We start from the raw sequence: 21,782 nt of genomic DNA on the forward strand, positions 1-21,782 counted from the left end.
GTGTGAAACTCAGTTGAATATTTTATTAGCTTTAGGCAAATTATTTCCATTTAGGGTTAGGCTAATTCTCTCCATTTAGGGTTAGGCTAATTTTCTCCATTTAGGGTTAGACTAATTCTCTCCATTTAGAGAAGGGCTAATTCTTTCCATTTAGGGTTAGGCTAATTCTTTCCATTTAGGGTTAGGCTAATTCTCTCCATTTAGAGAAGGGCTAATTCTTTCCATTTAGGGTTAGGCTAATTCTTTCCATTTAGAAAAGGGCTAATTCTTTATTTGAATGAAACGGGACATAGAATGAAGTAAGATTAAAGTCCTCATGCGGAGTTCTTGTAATTTCATGTCACCAAGTAGAATAAAGTATCCCTGGGCTATATCATTCTGTTACCATGGGCTATATCATTCTGTTACCATGGGCTATATCATTCCGTAGCCTGTGTCCTCTGTCATCATACTGTAGCCTCTCTGGGTGGTAGTTCTAATGCTGTCTCTCTGAGGGTGGTAGTTCTAATGCTGTCTCTCTGGGTGGTAGTTCTAATGCTGTCTCTCTGGGTGGTAGTTCTAATGCTGTCTCTCTGAGGGTGGTAGTTCTAATGCTGTCTCTCTGGGTGGTAGTTCTAATGCTGTCTCTCTGGGTGGTAGTTCTAATGCTGTCTCTCTGAGGGTGGTAGTTCTAATGCTGTCTCTCTGGGTGGTAGTTCTAATGCTGTCTCTCTGGGTGGTAGTTCTAATGCTGTCTCTCTGAGGGTGGTAGTTCTAATGCTGTCTCTCTGGGTGGTAGTTCTAATGCTGTCTCTCTGGGTGGTAGTTCTAATGCTGTCTCTCTGAGGGTGGTAGTTCTAATGCTGTCTCTCTGGGTGGTAGTTCTAATGCTGTCTCTCTGGGTGGTAGGTCTAATGCTGTCTCTCTGGGTGGTAGTTCTAATGCTGTCTCTCTGGGTGGTAGTTCTAATGCTGTCTCTCTGGGTGGTAGGTCTAATGCTGTCTCTCTGGGTGGTAGTTCTAATGCTGTCTCTCTGGGTGGTAGTTCTAATGCTGTCTCTCTGAGGGTGGTAGGTCTAATGCTGTCTCTCTGGGTGGTAGTTCTAATGCTGTCTCTCTGGGTGGTAGTTCTAATGCTGTCTCTCTGAGGGTGGTAGTTCTAATGCTGTCTCTCTGGGTGGTAGTTCTAATGCTGTCTCTCTGGGTGGTAGGTCTAATGCTGTCTCTCTGAGGGTGGTAGTTCTAATGCTGTCTCTCTGGGTGGTAGTTCTAATGCTGTCTCTCTGAGGGTGGTAGTTCTAATGCTGTCTCTCTGGGTGGTAGGTCTAATGCTGTCTCTCTGGGTGGTAGTTCTAATGCTGTCTCTCTGGGTGGTAGTTCTAATGCTGTCTCTCTGGGTGGTAGGTCTAATGCTGTCTCTCTGGGTGGTAGTTCTAATGATGTCTCTCTGGGTGGTAGTTCTAATGCTGTCTCTCTGGGTGGTAGTTCTAATGCTGTCTCTCTGAGGGTGGTAGTTCTAATGCTGTCTCTCTGGGTGGTAGTTCTAATGCTGTCTCTCTGAGGGTGGTAGTTCTAATGCTGTCTCTCTGGGTGGTAGTTCTAATGCTGTCTCTCTGGGTGGTAGTTCTAATGCTGTCTCTCTGGGTGGTAGTTCTAATGCTGTCTCTCTGGGTGGTAGTTCTAATGCTGTCTCTCTGGGTGGTAGGTCTAATGCTGTCTCTCTGGGTGGTAGGTCTAATGCTGTCTCTCTGAGGGTGGTAGTTCTAATGCTGTCTCTCTGGGTGGTAGTTCTAATGCTGTCTCTCTGGGTGGTAGTTCTAATGCTGTCTCTCTGAGGGTGGTAGTTCTAATGCTGTCTCTCTGAGAGTGGTAGGTCTAATGCTGTCTCTCTGGGTGGTAGTTCTAATGCTGTCTCTCTGGGTGGTAGTTCTAATGCTGTCTCTCTGAGGGTGGTAGGTCTAATGCTGTCTCTCTGGGTGGTAGTTCTAATGCTGTCTCTCTGGGTGGCAGGTCTAATGCTGTCTCTCTGGGTGGTAGGTCTAATGCTGTCTCTCTGGGTGGTAGTTCTAATGCTGTCTCTCTGGGTGGTAGTTCTAATGCTGTCTCTCTGGGTGGTAGTTCTAATGCTGTCTCTCTGAGGGTGGTAGTTCTAATGCTGTCTCTCTGAGGGTGGTAGTTCTAATCCTGTCTCTCTGAGAGGTAGTTCTAATGATGTCTCTCTGGGTGGTAGTTCTAATGCTGTCTCTCTGGGTGGTAGTTCTAATGCTGTCTCTCTGGGTGGTAGTTCTAATGCTGTCTCTCTGGGTGGTAGTTCTAATGCTGTCTCTCTGGGTGGTAGTTCTAATGCTGTCATTCTGGGTGGTAGTTCTAATGCTGTCTCTCTGGGTGGTAGTTCTAATGCTGTCTCTCTGAGGGTGGTAGGTCTAATGCTGTCTCTCTGGGTGGTAGTTCTAATGCTGTTTCTCTGAGGGTGGTAGTTCTAATGCTGTCTCTCTGGGTGGTAGTTCTAATGCTGTCTCTCTGGGTGGTAGGTCTAATGCTGTCTCTCTGAGGGTGGTAGGTCTAATGCTGTCTCTCTGGGTGGTAGGTCTAATGCTGTCTCTCTGAGGGTGGTAGGTCTAATGCTGTCTCTCTGAGGGTGGTAGTTCTAATGCTGTCTCTGAGGGTGGTAGTTCTAATGCTGTCTCTCTGGGTGGTAGTTCTAATGCTGTCTCTCTGGGTGGTAGGTCTAATGCTGTCTCTCTGAGGGTGGTAGGTCTAATGCTGTCTCTCTGGGTGGTAGGTCTAATGCTGTCTCTCTGAGGGTGGTAGGTCTAATGCTGTCTCTCTGAGGGTGGTAGTTCTAATGCTGTCTCTCTGGGTGGTAGTTCTAATGCTGTCTCTCTGGGTGGTAGTTCTAATGCTGTCTCTCTGAGGGTGGTAGGTCTAATGCTGTTTCTCTGGGTGGTAGTTCTAATGCTGTCTCTCTGGGTGGTAGTTCTAATGCTGTCTCTCTGAGGGTGGTAGTTCTAATGCTGTCTCTCTGGGTGGTAGGTCTAATGCTGTCTCTCTGAGGGTGGTAGGTCTAATGCTGTCTCTCTGAGGGTGGTAGGTCTAATGCTGTCTCTCTGAGGGTGGTAGTTCTAATGCTGTCTCTCTGAGGGTGGTAGTTCTAATGCTGTCTCTCTGGGTGGTAGTTCTAATGCTGTCTCTCTGGGTGGTAGTTCTAATGCTGTCTCTCTGGGTGGTAGTTCTAATGCTGTCTCTCTGGGTGGTAGTTCTAATGCTGTCTCTCTGGGTGGTAGTTCTAATGCTGTCTCTCTGAGGGTGGTAGGTCTAATGCTGTCTCTCTGGGTGGTAGTTCTAATGCTGTCTCTCTGAGGGTGGTAGTTCTAATGCTGTCTCTCTGAGGGTGGTAGTTCTAATGCTGTCTCTCTGGGTGGTAGTTCTAATGCTGTCTCTCTGGGTGGTAGGTCTAATGCTGTCTCTCTGAGGTTGGTAGGTCTAATGCTGTCTCTCTGGGTGGTAGGTCTAATGCTGTCTCTCTGAGGGTGGTAGGTCTAATGCTGTCTCTCTGAGGGTGGTAGTTCTAATGCTGTCTCTCTGGGTGGTAGTTCTAATGCTGTCTCTCTGGGTGGTAGTTCTAATGCTGTCTCTCTGAGGGTGGTAGTTCTAATGCTGTCTCTCTGGGTGGTAGTTCTAATGCTGTCTCTCTGAGGGTGGTAGGTCTAATGCTGTCTCTCTGGGTGGTAGTTCTAATGCTGTCTCTCTGGGTGGTAGTTCTAATGCTGTCTCTCTGAGGGTGGTAGTTCTAATGCTGTCTCTCTGGGTGGTAGGTCTAATGCTGTCTCTCTGAGGGTGGTAGGTCTAATGCCGGCTCTCTGAGGGTGGTAGGTCTAATGCTGTCTCTCTGAGGGTGGTAGTTATAATGCTGTCTCTCTGAGGGTGGTAGTTCTAATGCTGTTTCTCTGGGTGGTAGTTCTAATGCTGTCTCTCTGGGTGGTAGTTCTAATGCTGTCTCTCTGGGTGGTAGTTCTAATGCTGTCTATCTGGGTGGTAGTTCTAATGCTGTCTCTCTGGGTGGTAGTTCTAATGCTGTCTCTCTGGGTGGTAGTTCTAATGCTGTCTCTCTGGGTGGTAGGTCTAATGCTGTCTCTCTGGGTGGTAGGTCTAATGCTGTCTCTCTGAGGGTGGTAGTTCTAATGCTGTCTCTCTGGGTGGTAGTTCTAATGCTGTCTCTCTGGGTGGTAGTTCTAATGCTGTCTCTCTGAGGGTGGTAGTTCTAATGCTGTCTCTCGGGGTGGTAGTTCTAATGCTGTCTCTCTAGGAGGTAGGTCTAATGCTGTCTCTCTGGGTGGTAGTTCTAATGCTGTCTCTCTGGGTGGTAGTTCTAATGCTGTCTCTCGGGGTGGTAGTTCTAATGCTGTCTCTCTGGGTGGTAGTTCTAATGCTGTCTCTCTTCATTGAGTATCACCAGCACACAGACTAGACTCTTCAGACTTCACTGACTGTTATGTGATACGGTTAGAAAAACTCCTTAAAATACAGGCTACATATTTACACTGAGTGCACCAAACAATAGGAACACCTTTAGTCCTCAGAACAGCCTCAATTTGTCAGGTCATGAACTATACAAGGTGTTGAAAGCGTTCCACAGGGATGCGGGCCCATGGGAGACTGTTGAGTGTGAAAAACCCAGCAGCATTGCAGTTCTTGAAACACTCAAACCCGGTTCGCCTAGCAACTACTACCATACCCTGTTTAAAGGAACTTAAATCTTTTGTCTTGCCCATTCAATCTCTGAATGGCACCTTTACAGTAGTGCTGTAGTGCTGCTTTTGATACCATCGATCACCACATTCTTTTGGAGAGATTAGAAACCCAAATTGGTCTACAGGGACAAGTTCTGGCCTGGTTTAGATCTTATCTGTCGGAAAGATATCAGTTTGTCTCTGTGGATGGTTTGTCCTCTGACAAATCAGCTGTAAGTTTTGGTGTTCCTCAAGGTTCCGTTTTTTTTTTTGTTTTCAGTATATATTTTACTTCTTGGTGATGTCAATCGGAAACATGTTAACTTTCACTGCTATGTGGACGATACACAGCTGTACATTTTGATGAAACATGGTGAAGCTCCAAAATTGCCCTCCATGGAAGCCTGTGTTTTCAGACATAAGGAAGTGGATGGCGGCAAATGTTTTACTTTTAAACTCGGATAAAACAGAGATGCTTGTTCTAGGTCCCAAGAAACAAAGAGATCTTCTGTTGGATCTGACAATTCATCTTGATGGTTGTACAGTCGTCTCAAATAAAACTGTGAAGGACCTCGGCGTTACTCTGGACCCTGATCTCTCTTTTGACGAACATATCAAGAATATTTTAAGGACAGCTTTTTTCCATCTGCGGAACATTGCAAAAATCTGAAACTTTCTGTCCAAAAAATTATGCTGAAAAATCTATCCATGCTTTTGTAACTTCCAGGTTAGACTACTGCAATGCTCTACTTTCCGGCTACCCAGATAAAGCACTAAATAAACTTCAGTTAGTGCTAAATACGGCTGCTAGAATCCTGACTAGATCCCCAAAATGTGATCATATTACTCCAGTGCTAGCCTCTCTACACTGGCTTCCTGTTAAGGCAAGGGCTGATTTCAAGGTTTTACTGCTAACCTACAAAGCATTACATGGGCTTGCTCCTACCTATCTTTCCGATTTGGTCCTGCCGTACATACCTACACGTACGCTACAGTCACAAGACGCAGGCCTCCTTATTGTCCCTAGAGTTTCTAAGCAAACAGCTGGAGGCAGGGCTTTCTCCTATAGAGTTCCATTTTTATGGAATGGTCTGCCTACCCATGTGAGAGACGCAGACTCAGTCTCAACCTTTAAGTCTTTACTGAAGACTTATCTCTTCAGTAGGTCCTATGATTGAGTGTAGTCTGGCCCAGGACTGTGAAGGTGAACGGAAAGGCACTGGAGCAACGAACCACCCTTGCTGTCTCTGCCTAGCCGGTTCCCCTCTCAACACTGGGATTCTCTGCCTCTGACCCTATTACGGGGGCTGAGTCACTGGCTTACTGGTGTTCTTCCATGCCGTCCCTAGGAGGGGTGCGTCACTTGAGTGGGTTGAGTCACTGATGTGATCTTCCGGTCTGGGTCGGTGCCCCTCTCGCTTTTGTGGTTGGGAAGATCTTCATGGGCTATACTCAGCCTTGTCTCAGGGTAGTAAATTGGTGGTTTGAAGATATCCCTCTAGTGGTGTGGGGGCTGTACTTTGGCAAAGTGGGTGGGGTTATATCCTGACTGGTTAGCCCTGGTATTGTCGGACAGGGCCACAGTGTCTCCCAAACCCTCCTGTCTCAGCCTTCAGTATTTATGCTGCAGTAGTTTATGTGTTGGGGGGCTAGGGTCAGTCTGTTATTTCTGGAGTATTTATCTTGTCTTATCCGGTGTCCTGTGTGAATTTAAGTATTCTCCCTCTAATTGTCTCGTCCTGACCAGTATAGAGGATATTTTGTAATTGTAGTTTGGTCAGGACGTGGCAGGGGGTAGTTTATTTATGTATTACGGGGTTTTTTGGTCACTGGTCTATGTTTGTATTTCTATGTGTATGTTCTAGGATAGTTATCTATGTGTAGGTTGGGTGCTGGACTCTCAATTGGAGGCAGGTGTTTCTAGTTGCCTCTGATTGGGAGTCCTATAAATAGGTGTGTGTTTTGTTTGCCACTTGTGGGATGTTGTTTGTGAGCACTGCTTTTGTTGAGCCTGCGGCTCTCTTCCTGTCGTTAGTTTGTTTATTGTTTTTCCGTGGTGTTCTCATTGTTATAATAAATATGTTGAGCACGCTGCGCCTTGGTCCCATTCTCTCTTCCACGACAGACGTGACACTAATTCTCTCCCTCCCCTCCCTCATAATATTGTGTGAGCCGTTCGGACGCTACAGACAATTTTGTGAGAAGACCGATTTTTCGGATGTCTCACGGTCTGACAAACACACCTCTAGCTCTGTCAGGAAGTGCGACATCGGCGGATGTGCTGGATAGATATCTCTCTCTCTAGCTTAACATGACAGATTTTTAATGGGGTGTTTTTATTATGCTAATTAGATTTTCCGGAGTGGTGCGGACATCAACTCTAGAGGGTTAAAGTAGACCTTAACCCTATCAGTCCCAAGACCCCAGCAAAAAATCTGCTTTTCATTTATCTTACTTTCATTTATCTGCATTGTTCAGCCCTTATATTTCGCCTCACAATGAAGTGTTTTACCAGTTTCTTTCAGGATAACCAGGGCTATATGTAGACCACAAAACGATTTGACATAAACAGTTGCATTCATGAGTTTTATTGACAAATATCAATAGTTAAAAAATAAGGTCAGCCAGAGTAAAAACCGGATAAAAATTAATGTATATGAATACTGTAAGTACAGAAATTGTTTTCCCAGTGGGAAAATAATATCCAACTAGTCAGTGAAAACTGTGTGGAGTTTGGGACAGCAACTATGCGAGCTTATTACAGTAATATAGACACTATGTCCTGGGATCTCCTATGGTCTTCTATGTAGAAGAACCCTTTACAGTATTATAGACACTATCTCCTGTGATCTCCTGTGGTCTTCTATATAGATGGACCCCTTACAGTATTATAGACACTATCTCCTGTGGTCTTCTATGTAGATGGACCCCTTACAGTATTATAGACACTATCTCCTGTGGTCTTCTATGTAGATGGACCCCTTACAGTATTATAGACACTATCTCCTGTGGTCTTCTATGTAGATGGACCCCTTACAGTATTATAGACACTATCTCCTGTGATCTCCTGTGGTCTTCTATATAGATGGACCCCTTACAGTATTATAGACACTATCTCCTGTGGTCTTCTATGTAGATGGACCCCTTACAGTATTATAGACACTATCTCCTGTGATCTCCTGTGGTCTTCTATATAGATGGACCCCTTACAGTATTATAGACACTATCTCCTGTGGTCTTCTATGTAAATGGACCCCTTACAGTATTATAGACACTATCTCCTGGGATCTTCTATGTAGATGGACCGCTTACTTTCTAAAGACTCGTGTGGACTTTCTGCGCGTCATAGATCAGAACATATTAAGTGTTTGTGAGTCTCAGCTTTCCATAGATAACTTGTAATAGTTTGAATCTAAAGATGTTTTTTTTTATTTGTTTTATTTAAGACCTGGGCCAGTTAGGGATCTGCTCTTGTCTCACAAATAAAAGCTCGAGCTCAGCCCCAATTAAGTTTAGTAGCTCAAACACATTGTTTAAAAGGGGTTAGACACATTGGCTTAGGACTCATCTTGATCTTTCTACCCTTCCTCCTAGACTTTGATTGTTGCTTTTATTATATGGTTCGATATATATATATATTTTTTTTAATTAAAAATGTTTAGATTTTTTTGTGCACTTAGAGATATTTATTGTATAATGAAAATCGCTTTACAACGGTAATACAATATTATTATTATTATATTACTGACACTTTGAATCAGACTTGGGTAGCCTTCGTCGCAAAAATGGTTACAGTTAAAGAGCAAGTGCAGTGTACAGCAGGTCACAGTAATACATGTATTTTTACCTTGTCTCAAGACGAGTCTCGGTATATCCCTCACACCTCGGCTAAATGGAAAATGGATCAAAGCAAGAAAAACAAGCAATTTCATGTTCGCTTTGAGTCGCTGGTCAAATTACTCTGAACAATTCATCGGTGTCGCCATGACGACGGTGTCGTCTCACTGCGTTTGATGAACGTGGATATTTGAAAATCCGTTGCCGTCCGTCCGGTCCGGTCTCCTCTGCGTTTGTCGCATACACTGGGGGGAAATAACGGATTCAGCGCTGACGGTGTACACAACTCCGTGTGTGGTGCTTGTAATCCGCCTCTCTTCACTCCGGGTTCAACGTTTTTGTCCCGACTACGATCACTTTACAAATCTAAACGTTACTGCTAAAATATATTTAAAAATATATATATACACTTCTAAAATAACTACCATCACTTTACAAATCTAAACGTTAATGCTAATAAAAAATAAAAACACTTTTAAAATAACTACCAGTACTTTACAAATCTTAACGTTACTGCTAAAATACATTTAAAAAATATATATATACTTCTAAAATAACTACCATCACTTTACAAATCTAAACGTTACTACTAAAATATATTAAAAAAAACGTATATTTCTATCTTGGTTTTATTTCGACAAGGTGAGCCATATGTTGTTGCCTGCCATTACTAGTTAGCTATACAGCAGAGTGTTTGATAGATCCGTCTGGATAAGACTTAAATCAAGAAATGAAACGCTATAGATGGCTGATTGATTTTGATTAAAAAAAACGCTTTATCTGCATTCCCAATGAAAACGAGTTCTTAGATGAATTACTGTTTGATTTGTGAAGGGAGCTTCGCCCCAATAACTGAGCGTATAAATAGACCAGAGCCAGCTGGAAGCCAGATATCATGGAGGAACAGAAAGCATGCTCACATGAGAGAGGAAATGCCCACCCATACAGACAGGAACCTTGAACATTTTTGTTCATTGGTAAACGGCCTGAGTAAACCATTTTATTTATCCACCATCTTTGAATTAAAGTGTTCTTTCCGAAAACAGCACTTTGGCTAAAAAGAGTAAGGTTTAGCTAACTAGCTACACATTGAACCAGAATCTGGGCAAGAGGAGACGATGCATAGACTGTATGATTTTAACCATCTTATGCCGCGTTCAAAACAACTGGGAACTCGGAAATCTCGGACTTCGGTGCGTTCAAGACAACTGGGAACTCAGTAAAAAACTAGCTCAGACTGGGGAAATCATTTTGAACTGTCAAACAACTCAGAATTCCAACTCGGGAACTCTGGCATCTTTCTAGAGCTCAGACTTTCCGACCTGAAGATCACTGATGTCATTTTATTTATTTATTTCACCTTTATTTAACCAGGTAGGCTAGTTGAGAACAAGTCCTTTATTTAACCAGGTAGGCAAGTTGAGAACAAGTCCTTTATTTAACCAGGTAGGCAAGTTGAGAACAAGTTCTCATTTACAATTGCTACCTGGCCAAGATAAAGTAAAGCAGTTCGACAACATACAAAAACACAGAGTTACACATGGAGTAAAACACATATACAGTCAATAATACAGTAGAAAAATAAGTCTATGTACAATGTGAGCAAATGAGGTGAGATAAGGGAGGTAAAGGCAAAAAAGGCCATCGTGGCAAAGTAAATACAATATAGCAAGTAAAACACTGGAATGGTAGATTTGTAGTGGAAGAAAGTGCAACGTAGAAATAGAAATAATGAGGTGCAAAGGAGCAACATAACTAAATACAGTAGGGGAAGAGGTAGTTGTTTGGGCTAAATTATAGATGGACTATATACAGGTGCAGTGATCTGTGAGCTGCTCTGACAGCTGGTGCTTAAAGCTAGTGAGGGAGATAAGTGTTTCCAGTTGCAGAGATCATGATTTGACCACGTATTTTTCTGAGTTCCCAGTTGTGTTGAATGCACTAATATGCCACGATTTTGCCATCTCAGACAAAATGTCCATGTCGTGGGGAAATTCAGGCCGTAAATAAACAATTGTTGGAGGTCTTGGCTGGTTCAGTGAGACAGGGTCCAGGTCTGCTGGTTCAGTGAGACAGGGTCCAGGTCTGCTTGTTCAGTACCACTACGTCTTGGCTCCTCGTTCAGTGAGACAGGGTCCAGGTCTGCTAGTTCAGTACCTCTACGGCTTGGCTGCTTTTACGTGGATGATTGTTAATAATATGATCATGTATTTCTCATGTCTACATCTGTTTTATGTTTTTCCTTGAAAAAATAATTACAATTTTTGAAATGAACTAATGTTTTTGTATATTTAAACATGTCTTTCTAAAACGTTTACAATTGACCCTAATTTGATTAATAAGGTTGTGATGTAGAACTACAAGTCCCATGTGCCATTGGGCTCGCTATGTAATTCTGCTGCTGGTCGACTAAGCATGTTCACTCTGTTGGTGTGTTGATGTCAATTCCCCTCGCTGTTCCTGGGAGCAGCACACAGGTAAAACAAGAAATATTCCTTAGAAACATTGTTCATTGATAATAAACTGGGAAACATCATTTTATAATTGTATAGCATGTCCAACACCAACGTGTGTAAGTTAGTGGTGTTCTTCAAATACCGTACCTCGCTATGTAATTTAGTGACCGCACTACGACGTTATATAACTTGTTGTTTGGTAACATCCATGTGCCTGTTAGCTCATGTCCATTCATGCATGTTAGCAGTAACTTTTGTATATAGCTTTGCATGCAAGTTACCCGTAAATTAGTTCTCGCCTGTTACAAATTGCAAGACATGTCAACACTGTTAATTGAAAAAACTGTGAAAGTTAGCTACCTAGTTAACTAACTAACGTTACATCACAGATACATCGACTTTGGTTACATAGTTGATCCGCCCATAGTGCGTGTAGAGACTGATTCATGTTCTCTATCTGGTCCCCTTGTCCTTCTCTATCTGGTCCCCTTGTCCTTCTCTATCTGGCCCCCCCTTGTCCTTCTCTATCTGGCCCCCTTGTCCTTCTCTATCTGGCCCCCTTGTCCTTCTCTATCTGGCCCCCCCTTGTCCTTCTCTATCTGGCCCCCTTGTCCTTCTCTATCTGGCCCCCCCTTGTCCTTCTCTATCTGGCCCCCTTGTCCTTCTCTATCTGGCCCCCCCTTGTCCTTCTCTATCTGGCCCCCTTGTCCTTCTCTATCTGGCCCCCCCTTGTCCTTCTCTATCTGGTCCCCTTGTTGTTCTCTATCTGCCCCCCCCCTTGTCCTTCTCTATCTGGCCCCCTTGTCCTTCTCTATCTGGCCCCCTTGTCCTTCTCTATCTGGCCCCCTTGTGTTTCTCTATCTGCCCCCCCCCCCCCTTGTCCTTCTCTATCTGGCCCCCTTGTCCTTCTCTATCTGGCCCCCTTGTGTTTCTCTATCTGCCCCCCCCCCCCCTTGTCCTTCTCTATCTGGTCCCCTTGTCCTTCTCTATCTGGCCCCCTTGTCCTTCTCTATCTGGCCCCCTTGTCCTTCTCTATCTGGTCCCCTTGTCCTTCTCTATCTGGCCCCCTTGTCCTTCTCTATCTGGCCCCCTTGTCCTTCTCTATCTGGTCCCCTTGTCCTTCTCTATCTGGCCCCCTTGTCCTTCTCTATCTGGCCCCCTTGTCCTTCTCTATCTGGCCCCCTTGTCCTTCTCTATCTGGCCCCCTTGTCCTTCTCTATCTGGCCCTATGTCCCCCTCTCTATCCCCCCCTTTCCCTCTCGATTTGTCCCGTTTCTGTCTCTGCCCCTGTCTCTCTTTGTCCCGCTGTGTCTCCTTTCCCTCTCCTACCCCTGTCCCCCTCTATCCCCTGTCCCTCTCCATCTGTCTATCCCTTCTTCAGAACCACATCACCGCCATGCCTGAGGGTCCAGAGTTACACTTGGCCAGTCTGTTTGTCAACAGGATGTGTGAGGGGGTGGTCTTCACCGGCCCAGTAAAAAAATCTGAGGTCAGTAAGAACCCAGAGGTCTCCTTCTCCTGCCCGGCTTACACCATCGTCGCCACCTCCAGAGGCAAGGAGGTCCGCCTCACTCTAACCCCCCAGAAGAGTGACTCTTCCCTGGGGAGATGCAGGCGGTAGGTAACCTAGAAGTTAGAGGCGGAATAATCGCCACAAGGTTACTGGTTCAAGGTTACTGTTTTTTTGTGGTGGTGGTGGTGGATCAAAAATACAAAGTTACTTTGAAAGATGGACAATTTAAGTACAATTGTATTATATTGTCAGGGTGAAGGCAGGTCAGACCATCCAGATCGGGACCATGGACATCGTCTTCCGTTTCGGGATGTCTGGATTCTTCCGTTTCACCACGGAGGCGGAGCTTCCTAAACATTCCCACCTGCGGTTCTACACCAATGAGAAGCCCCGTAGGGTACTGAGCTTTGTGGACACACGCCGTTTTGGCAGCTGGCAACCCAACGGGACCTGGCAACCCAACCGAGGGCCCTGTATCATGTTTGAGTACCTGAGCTTCAGGTGGCTACAGATCCTTTGGGATTAGATATTAGAATAACAACAGGGGTCTAGTGGCTACAGATCCCTTGGGATTAGATATTAGAATAACAACAGGGGTCTAGTGGCTACAGATCCCTTGGGATTAGATATTAGAATAACAACAGGGGTCTAGTGGCTACAGATCCCTTGGGATTAGATATTAGAATAACAACAGGGGTCTAGTGGCTACAGATCCCTTGGGATTAGATATTAGAATAACAACAGGGGTCTAGTAGCTACAGATCCCTTGGGATTAGATGCTATTAGAATAACAACAGGGGTCTAGTGGCTACAGATCCTTTGTGATTAGATAATATTAGAACAACAACAGGGGTCTAGTGGCTACAGATCCCTTGGGATTAGATATTAGAATAACTACGGGGGTCTAGTGGCTACAGATCCCTTAGGATTAGATGCTATTAGAATAACAACAGGGGTCTAGTGGCTACAGATCCCTTGGGATTAGATGCTATTAGAACAACAACAGGGGTCTAGTGGCTACAGATCCCTTGGGATTAGATGCTATTAGAATAACAACAGGGGTCTAGTGGCTACAGATCCCTTGGGATTAGATACTATTAGAATAACAACAGGGGTCTAGTGGCTACAGATCCCTTGGGATTAGATATTAGAATAACAACAGAGGTGTCGTGGCTACAGATCCCTTGGGATTAGATATTAGAATAACAACAGGGGTCTAGTGGCTACAGATCCCTTGGAATTAAATATTAGAATAACAACAGGGGTCTAGTGGCTACAGATCCCTTGGGATTAGATATTAGAACAACAACAGGGGTCTAGTGGCTACAGATCCCTTGGGATTAGATATTAGAATAACAACAGGGGTCTAGTGGCTACAGATCCCTTGGGATTAGATAATGTTAGAATAACAGGGGTATAGTGCCAAACATCAACATTAAACCGTCTTCTCTAAATCACCCGTTCTTGTTTAATCCTCCCACCATCAGTTCAGATGGCGACCCAAGGTTTCAGGGTTCAGATGGCGACCCGAGGTTTCAGGGTTCAGACGGCGACCCGAGGTTTCAGGGTTCAGAGGGCGACCCAAGGTTTCAGGGTTCAGACGGCGACCCGAGGTTTCAGGGTTCAGACGGCGACCCGAGGTTTCAGGGTTCAGACGGCGACCCGAGGTTTCAGGGTTCAGACGGCGACCCGAGGTTTCAGGGTTCAGACGGCGACCCGAGGTTTCAGGGTTCAGATGGCGACCCGAGGTTTCAGGGTTCAGATGGCGACCCGAGGTTTCAGGGTTCAGATGGCGACCCGAGGTTTCAGGGTTCAGGTGGAAACCAGATGGCGACCCGAGGTTTCAGGGTTCAGATGGCGACCCGAGGTTTCAGGGTTCAGATGGCGACCCGAGGTTTCAGGGTTCAGATGGCGACCCGAGGTTTCAGGGTTCAGATGGCGACCCGAGGTTTCAGGGTTCAGATGGCGACCCGAGGTTTCAGGGTTCAGATGGAGATGGCGACCCGAGGTTTCAGGGTTCAGATGGCGACCCAAGGTTTCAGGGTTCAGGTGGAAACCAGATGGCGACCCAAGGTTTCAGGGTTCAGGTGGAAACCAGATGGCGACCCGAGGTTTCAGGGTTCAGGTGGCGACCCGAGGTTTCAGGTGGCGACCCGAGGTTTCAGGGTTCAGGTGGCGACCCGAGGTTTCAGGGTTCAGGTGGCGACCCGAGGTTTCAGGGTTCAGATGGCGACCCGAGATTTCAGGGTTCGGATGGCGACCCAAGGTTTCAGGGTTCAGGTGGAAACCAGATGGCGACCCAAGGTTTCAGGGTTCAGGTGGCGACCCGAGGTTTCAGGGTTCAGGTGGCGACCCGAGGTTTCAGGGTTCAGGTGGCGACCCGAGGTTTCAGGGTTCAGGTGGCGACCCGAGGTTTCAGGGTTCAGATGGCGACCCGAGGTTTCAGGGTTCAGATGGCGACCCGAGGTTTCAGGGTTCAGATGGCGACCCGAGGTTTCAGGGTTCAGGTGGAAACCAGATGGCGACCCAAGGTTTCAGGGTTCAGGTGGCGACCCGAGGTTTCAGGGTTCAGGTGGCGACCCGAGGTTTCAGGGTTCAGATGGCGACCCGAGGTTTCAGGGTTCGGATGGCGACCCAAGGTTTCAGGGTTCAGGTGGAAACCAGATGGCGACCCAAGGTTTCAGGGTTCAGGTGGCGACCCGAGGTTTCAGGGTTCAGGTGGAAACCAGATGGCGACCCAAGGTCTCAGGGTTCAGGTGGCGACCCGAGGTTTCAGGGTTCAGGTGGCGACCCGAGGTTTCAGGGTTCAGGTGGCGACCCGAGGTTTCAGGGTTCAGGTGGCGACCCGAGGTTTCAGGGTTCAGGTGGCGACCCGAGGTCTCAGGGTTCAGGTGGCGACCCGAGGTCTCAGGGTTCAGGTGGCGACCCGAGGTCTCAGGGTTCAGGTGGCGACCCGAGGTTTCAGGGTTCAGGTGGCGACCCGAGGTTTCAGGGTTCAGGTGGCGACCCGAGGTTTCAGGGTTCAGGTGGCGACCCGAGGTTTCAGGGTTCAGGTGGCGACCCGAGGTTTCAGGTGGCGACCCGAGGTTTCAGGGTTCAGGTGGCGACCCGAGGTTTCAGGGTTCAGGTGGCGACCCGAGATTTCAGGGTTCAGGTGGCGACCCGAGGTTTCAGGGTTCAGATGGCGACCCGAGGTTTCAGGGTTCAGATGGCGACCCGAGATTTCAGGGTTCGGATGGCGACCCAAGGTTTCAGGGTTCAGGTGGAAACCAGATGGCGACCCAAGGTTTCAGGGTTCAGGTGGCGACCCGAGGTTTCAGGGTTCAGGTGGCGACCCGAGGTTTCAGGGTTCAGGTGGCGACCCGAGGTTTCAGGGTTCAGGTGGCGACCCGAGGTTTCAGGGTTCAGGTGGCGACCCGAGGTTTCAGGGTTCAGGTGGCGACCCGAGGTTTCAGGGTTCAGATGGCGACCCGAGGTTTCAGGGTTCAGATGGCGACCCGAGGTTTCAGGGTTCAGGTGGAAACCAGATGGCGACCCAAGGTTTCAGGGTTCAGGTGGCGACCCGAGGTTTCAGGGTTCAGGTGGCGACCCGAGGTTTCAGGGTTCAGGTGGCGACCCGAGGTTTCAGGGTTCAGGTGGCGACCCGAGGTTTCAGGGTTCAGGTGGCGACCCGAGGTCTCAGGGTTCAGGTGGCGACCCGAGGTCTCAGGGTTCAGGTGGCGACCCGAGGTCTCAGGGTTCAGGTGGCGACCCGAGGTCTCAGGGTTCAGGTGGCGACCCGAGGTCTCAGGGTTCAGGTGGCGACCCGAGGTTTCAGGGTTCAGGTGGCGACCCGAGGTTTCAGGGTTCAGGTGGCGACCCGAGGTTTCAGGGTTCAGGTGGCGACCCGAGGTTTCAGGGTTCAGGTGGCGACCCGAGGTTTCAGGGTTCAGATGGCGACCCGAGGTTTCAGGGTTCAGATGGCGACCCGAGGTTTCAGGGTTCAGGTGGCGACCCGAGGTTTCAGGGTTCAGGTGGCGACCCGAGGTTTCAGGGTTCAGATGGCGACCCAAGGTTTCAGGGTTCAGATGGCGACCCGAGGTTTCAGGGTTCAGATGGCGACCCGAGGTTTCAGGGTTCAGGTGGCGACCCGAGGTTTCAGGGTTCAGATGGCGACCCGAGGTTTCAGGGTTCAGATGGCGACCCGAGGTTTCAGGGTTCAGGTGGTACACTTCGTAGAGGATGTGACTATATGACCACTGTTTGCTGTACATCGTTTCTGTTCCAGGGAGAATGTCCTGTCCCACATGTCCGACAGAGCGTTCGACCGGCCCATCTGTGAGGCTCTTTTGAACCAGAAGTACTTTAACGGCGTTGGCAACTACCTGAGAGCAGAGATCCTCTTCAGGTGACCCACATCAATCACACTACCCCAACGTCTATGTTATTAACACGGGATTTAGACTATGATATCGTTTTACTATTAGAACCATGTGTTGTCAGCTATTGTGAGTCAAAAACAAATCTAACAACACCATTGTTGTATACAAGCACATTTTCCAGCTAGGACATTTCTTTCCTTCTCAGATGAATTGAAAATTCCCTAGAATTCTTCGTCCTTGTCTTGTGAGAAACAGACCTTCTTTTGATATGAGCGTTAATTGAGTTTACTCTTTCTTTCGTTCTTTTAGATTAAACATCGCTCCCTTTGTGAAGGCTCGGACGGTTCTGGAAGGACTTCAAACACATCTGTCTGACGAGGACCGGAAGTCAGTTGTTAAAGTGGAGGTCACAGACACTGAGGTCACAGACAAGGTCACAGACAAGGTCAAAGAGGAGGTCAAAGAGGAGGTCACAGACAGAGAAGTGAGAGGGCAGGCCAGGCTCACTGACCATTGCATGTTTCACTCCCTGGCTCTTTCCCAATTCATTGTGTCTTCTATACTTCCCTCGCTTTTCATTGAAGGAGAAGATCCCAAGGCAAAGAACCCTTTACTACACAGTCTAGCTGATAGCATGCTACGTATAGCTGATAGCAGGCTACGTATAGCTGATAGCAGGCTACGTATAGCTGATAGCAGGCTACGTATAGCTGATAGCATGCTACGTATAGCTGATAGCAGGCTACGTATAGCTGATAGCAGGCTACGTATAGCTGATAGCATGCTACGTATAGCTGATAGCATGCTACGTATAGCTGATAGCATGCTACGTATAGCTGATAACATGCTACGTATAGCTGATAACATGCTACTACACACAGGCCGGTGGCGCGCTGCTCCGCGGTATAGCCGGTGGCGGTATAGCTGATAGCATGCTGCTCCGCGGTATAGCTGATAGCGGTATAGCTGATGGCGCGCTGCTACGCGGTATAGCTGATAGCGGTATAGCTGATAGCGGTATAGCTGATAGCGGTATAGCCGATGGCACGCTGCTCCGCGGTAGTCTTTCTGTTATTCATATTCAACTAACTACTGTTTCCTGTGTTGATTAGATCTCAGACAGAGCTGCTGTGAAGGAGGATGAGAGTGAGACTATTGACCTGCTCAGTCTCTGTCACACAGTACCTCTTGAGGTCATCAAGTTAGGTACAGTAATATACAGTTTTCCATTTAACTATCGAGTTGTGTACAGTATCGCTCCGCTGTATTATGGCTCTCTGCTGTTTTCTCCATTATAATTTTGCTGTTGAGTGCAATATCACTGCTGGCTGTGTTATAACTGAACTGGAATAATCTCTCATAAAAATTACCTTAACTGGCTTGTTAAACCCACCTATTTACAAGTCTCAATTTCCTGACAGACACACACACTAGACATTTTACGTGACCACCAACCCAGTAACATTATGAATCAACAGCTCTTGGACAAAGGAAAGAGATTGGTAATGTAGAAGTCATAGTGACCTCAAGTTTACTGTAATTTCGTTTTTATTTCCTGTTCTGACATCTATTGTTTCAGCTCCATGCTTCCTTCCCACAGCAGGGATTATCAACTAAATTCAGCCGCCGGATCTTTTTTGTTGTTGTTGCGGTTTTATAGTTTGTCATGTTATTCACAGACAGTTTGCTGTTTTTAATGTCCTTTTAAGAAATCACCAGTGCTGACCGCCACGGCAAATAACAATCCCAGAGGAAAGACTGGCGTTCCCTCTGTATGACGACTTTTATTAGGTGGTAAAGCTTACGCTTCCTCGCTGTTTTTGTAGGTTGTTTAATGTTGGTTTGTGATATACAGTTAAAGAACAAGAAGCCTCCCAATTCACTGCTTTATTGACAACGTTTTAATCAGAAATGGATCTTCGTCAGGTCAAACACACCGAGTGTTCACATCCCACCTCACATGACCATTACGCACATGACGCATGGTGGATGGCGATATCAATGAGATGGGCATATATATAAACTCAGCAAAAAAAGAAACGTCCCTTTTTCAGGACCCTGTCTTTTAAAGATAATTTGTAAAAATCCAAATAACTTCACAGATTTTCATTGTAAAGGGTTTAAACACTGTTTCCCCATGCTTGTTCAATGAACCATAAACAATTAATGAACATACACCTGTGGAACTAACAGCTTACAGACGATAGGCAATTAAGGTCACAGTGATGAACTTAGGACACTAAAGAGGCCTTTCTACTGACTCTGAAAAAACACCAAAATAAAGATGCCCAGGGTCCCTGGTCATCTGCGTGAACGTGCCTTAGGCATGCTGCAAGGAGGCATGAGGACTGCAGATGTAGCCAGGGCAATAAATTGCAATGTCTGTACTGTGAGACGCCTAAGACAGCAAGACAGGACGGACAGCTGATCGTCCTCGCAGTGGCAGACCACGTGTAACAACACCTGCACAGGATCGGTACATCCGAACATCACACCTGCGGGACAGGTACAGGATGGCAACAACAACTGGCCGAGTTACACCAGGAACACACAATCCCTCCATCAGTGCTCAGACTGTCCGCAATAGGCTGAGAGGGGGGTGACGCCTGAAGCCTGACTGAGGGCTTGTAGGCCTGTTGTAAGGCAGGTCCTCACCAGACATCAGGGGGCCTGCACAGGATCGGTACAATAGGCTGAGAGAGGCTGGACTGAGGGCTTCCTCACCAGACATCAGGGGGCCTTATTGTTCTATACTAGTATTCTTCATTAGCACCTATTTGTTTTAAGGATGTGCGTATAAACCACAAACTCTTTTCTATAGAATACAATGTTTCAGAGCCTTACTCATTTCCTGTCTTTTTGAATAGAACTGTTCCGTTCAGGCTATTCTTCTATTTCTAGGATCCCTTCCCTGTATGACTGGTTTTAGGTGGTAACGGTTACGACCCAGAGAATAAGGCTATATTTTATTCACAGTTACGACCCAGAGAATAAGGCTATATTTTATTCACGGTTACGGCCCAGAGAGAATAAGGCTATATTTTATTCATGGTTACGGCCCAGAGAGAATAAGGCTATATTTTATTCATGTATTGTGATCAGGTGGTAAAGGTTACGACCCAGAGAAAATGGACTACACTGGCTTTAAATCGTGGCTCCAGTGTTACTGTGTGGACGGGATGAAGTCCATAAGAGATCACAATGGCAGGACTATGTGGTTCAAGGTGAGCGCACACACACACACACACTGTCCGCCTTTTAGACAGCTCATGTAATGATTGTTTTGTCTGGTTTCAGGGAGACCCAGGTCCCATGGCTCCTAAAGGTGAGGCAGTAGCAGAGCCTAAAACAGAAGAGAAGCCCTTCCACAATCCCAACAGTCTCACGGTATAGAATGCATTAGTAATACCAGTCAAATTCATTGGGTTGATGGCCTCTTCTCATCCTCTAGATGCCAAATCTCCCAAAGCAAAGATGACCGTGAAGAAAGAGGATGACCGTGATTATACAGGGGGAAAAAAGGTGAGTTGGGATTGTTTGCTACTTTAACTGTACGGTAAAAAAACATGAGCACGCCTCCCATCTCATCCCTCATCAGGTAAAGAAGGCCCGCTCGGAGAGCACGATGAAGCCAAAATACAGAAAGGAAACGGTGCAGAAAAAGGAAGTCCCTCAGAGACGGGCAGGAAGGAGGAAGTGAAAGTAAACACGCCTCAGCAGAAGAGCACCAGCACAGAGACCAGTGCTGGAGTTGATAAGCTGTAAAGCTTTTTGATAATTTGTCCTTCAACATTGCCTGCATCGTGTGATTTTGTAATGATTATGAATCCCTCCGTGTTCCAGCCCCACAAACGTGGAGTGGGACCAGGAACCGAGCCAGACAGAATATTGTGTATTTTCTTTGCTTTCAATTCAGAAGCTGCCAAGTAGAACAAGCAAAGTACCTGTAGGCATAGAGCTATTACTGAACGGGGCCATTTTTTTAAAAACAAACTGTCCTATGCAAAAGAAATCCCCTTTTTTGTACCATGTAATAAACGTTTGATATAATTTTGGGCTGCTTGCTTTGAGTGCTTTGTGATGCAAAGGAATATAAATCATTTATTTACTTATTTCAACATTCCAAAAAAAGTCCTTCCTTTTGAAATATGAAGAAAAAAAAATGCATGGGGTCCTGCTTTAAATTACATGCAGCTTAAACACTACATTAAACGTGTTACAAATCAGCTGTAACTGTCATGCTTTATAAAGGGTTCTTAAATGTGACATAACTGACAAACCTTCATAAAGGATTTATAGCCGTTCATGCATTTTGGTACAGCATTGCAACACCAGGATATTGGGATCGATTCCCGGGACCACCCATGCGTAAACATTTTATTCATGCATGACTTAAGTCGCTTTGGATAAAAGCTGAAACGTTTCTAGAAAAGCCCAACCTCTTTGGTGTACGGCCAATTTGTACCTGACCTGAACTTCCCCCACAATGCTGTGCTTCAGGTTGACACTAAAGTGCAGAACATATTGGTAGGCCTTTTTTTAAAATGTGATTTAAATTTTGAACAAATGCTGTTTTTTCCACAAATTCTGTTTTCTTTGGACATGTATTCCATATACATTGATTTGCATTGGGGGCATTTATATGACCTAGGAAATAAATATTAAAACCCTCAAGGATCACACACGTTCTCCTAAAATGACATACCCAAATCTAACTGCCTGTAGCTCAGGACCTGAAGTAAGGATATGAATATTCTTGATAGCATTTGAAAGGAAACACTTTGAAGTTTGTGGAAATGTGAAATTAATGTAGGAGAATATAATACAAAGAAAAAATCATGCTTTTTTTCCCATCTTTGAAATGCTAGAGGCAAATAGGTGGTAATTAGGTGCAATTTTCATTTTGG

At 46.1% G+C, this 21,782-nt stretch overlaps 2 protein-coding genes across 17 annotated transcripts in view; one reads left to right on the plus strand and one right to left on the minus strand.

Annotated features, from left to right (window-relative positions):
- sema7a (semaphorin 7A (JohnMiltonHagen blood group)) overlaps nt 1-9,813 on the minus strand; it is a 91,269-nt gene extending 81,456 nt beyond the window's left edge. Inside the window, exon 1 of the mRNA XM_029751974.1 lies at nt 8,556-9,813. Coding sequence (XP_029607834.1) covers nt 8,556-8,640 — 85 coding nt within the window. The 5' untranslated portion in view covers nt 8,641-9,813. The remainder of the gene's footprint in view (nt 1-8,555) is intronic.
- A 1,097-nt stretch (nt 9,814-10,910) lies between these two features.
- On the plus strand, nt 10,911-20,928 carry neil1 (nei-like DNA glycosylase 1). Of its 16 annotated transcripts, XM_029751985.1 has the most exons (10): nt 10,916-11,022; nt 12,383-12,618; nt 12,767-13,015; nt 16,782-16,901; nt 17,185-17,359; nt 17,988-18,081; nt 19,978-20,099; nt 20,173-20,200; nt 20,327-20,397; nt 20,474-20,928. In XM_029751985.1, the coding sequence occupies exons 1-10, from the start codon at nt 10,984-10,986 to the stop codon at nt 20,573-20,575; spliced, it is 1,236 nt and encodes a 411-aa protein (XP_029607845.1). In that variant the 5' UTR covers nt 10,916-10,983; the 3' UTR covers nt 20,576-20,928. The 16 variants fall into 16 exon arrangements, 10 of the variants coding, with proteins under 10 accessions (XP_029607835.1, XP_029607838.1, XP_029607841.1 ...); XM_029751978.1 differs by lacking the exons at nt 17,185-17,359; nt 17,988-18,081; nt 19,978-20,099; ... (1 more) ...; nt 20,327-20,397; nt 20,474-20,928 and adding exons at nt 14,002-15,232; nt 15,271-15,587; nt 15,662-15,800; nt 16,487-16,621 and having other exon boundaries at nt 10,912-11,022; nt 16,703-16,882; XM_029751981.1 differs by lacking the exons at nt 17,185-17,359; nt 17,988-18,081; nt 19,978-20,099; ... (1 more) ...; nt 20,327-20,397; nt 20,474-20,928 and adding exons at nt 14,002-15,232; nt 15,271-15,587; nt 15,662-15,800; nt 16,487-16,594 and having other exon boundaries at nt 10,912-11,022; nt 16,703-16,882.
- The last annotated feature ends 854 nt before the right edge of the window (nt 20,929-21,782 follow it).

The sequence above is a fragment of the Salmo trutta genome, chromosome 4, assembly GCF_901001165.1.
Source record: "Salmo trutta chromosome 4, fSalTru1.1, whole genome shotgun sequence".
Classification (NCBI taxonomy): Eukaryota; Metazoa; Chordata; class Actinopteri; order Salmoniformes; family Salmonidae; genus Salmo; species Salmo trutta.

Bases quoted from the DNA above. Each gene is read 5' to 3' on its own strand.
- neil1 (XM_029751975.1), top strand. From the start codon at position 10,984: ATGTCAATTCCCCTCGCTGTTCCTGGGAGCAGCACACAG. The intron at 11,023-12,382 runs GTAAAACAAGAA...TCCCTTCTTCAG, and splicing joins TTCCTGGGAGCAGCACACAG to AACCACATCACCGCCATGCC. The intron at 14,564-14,612 runs GTGGAAACCAGA...GGTGGAAACCAG, and splicing joins CCCAAGGTTTCAGGGTTCAG to ATGGCGACCCGAGGTTTCAG.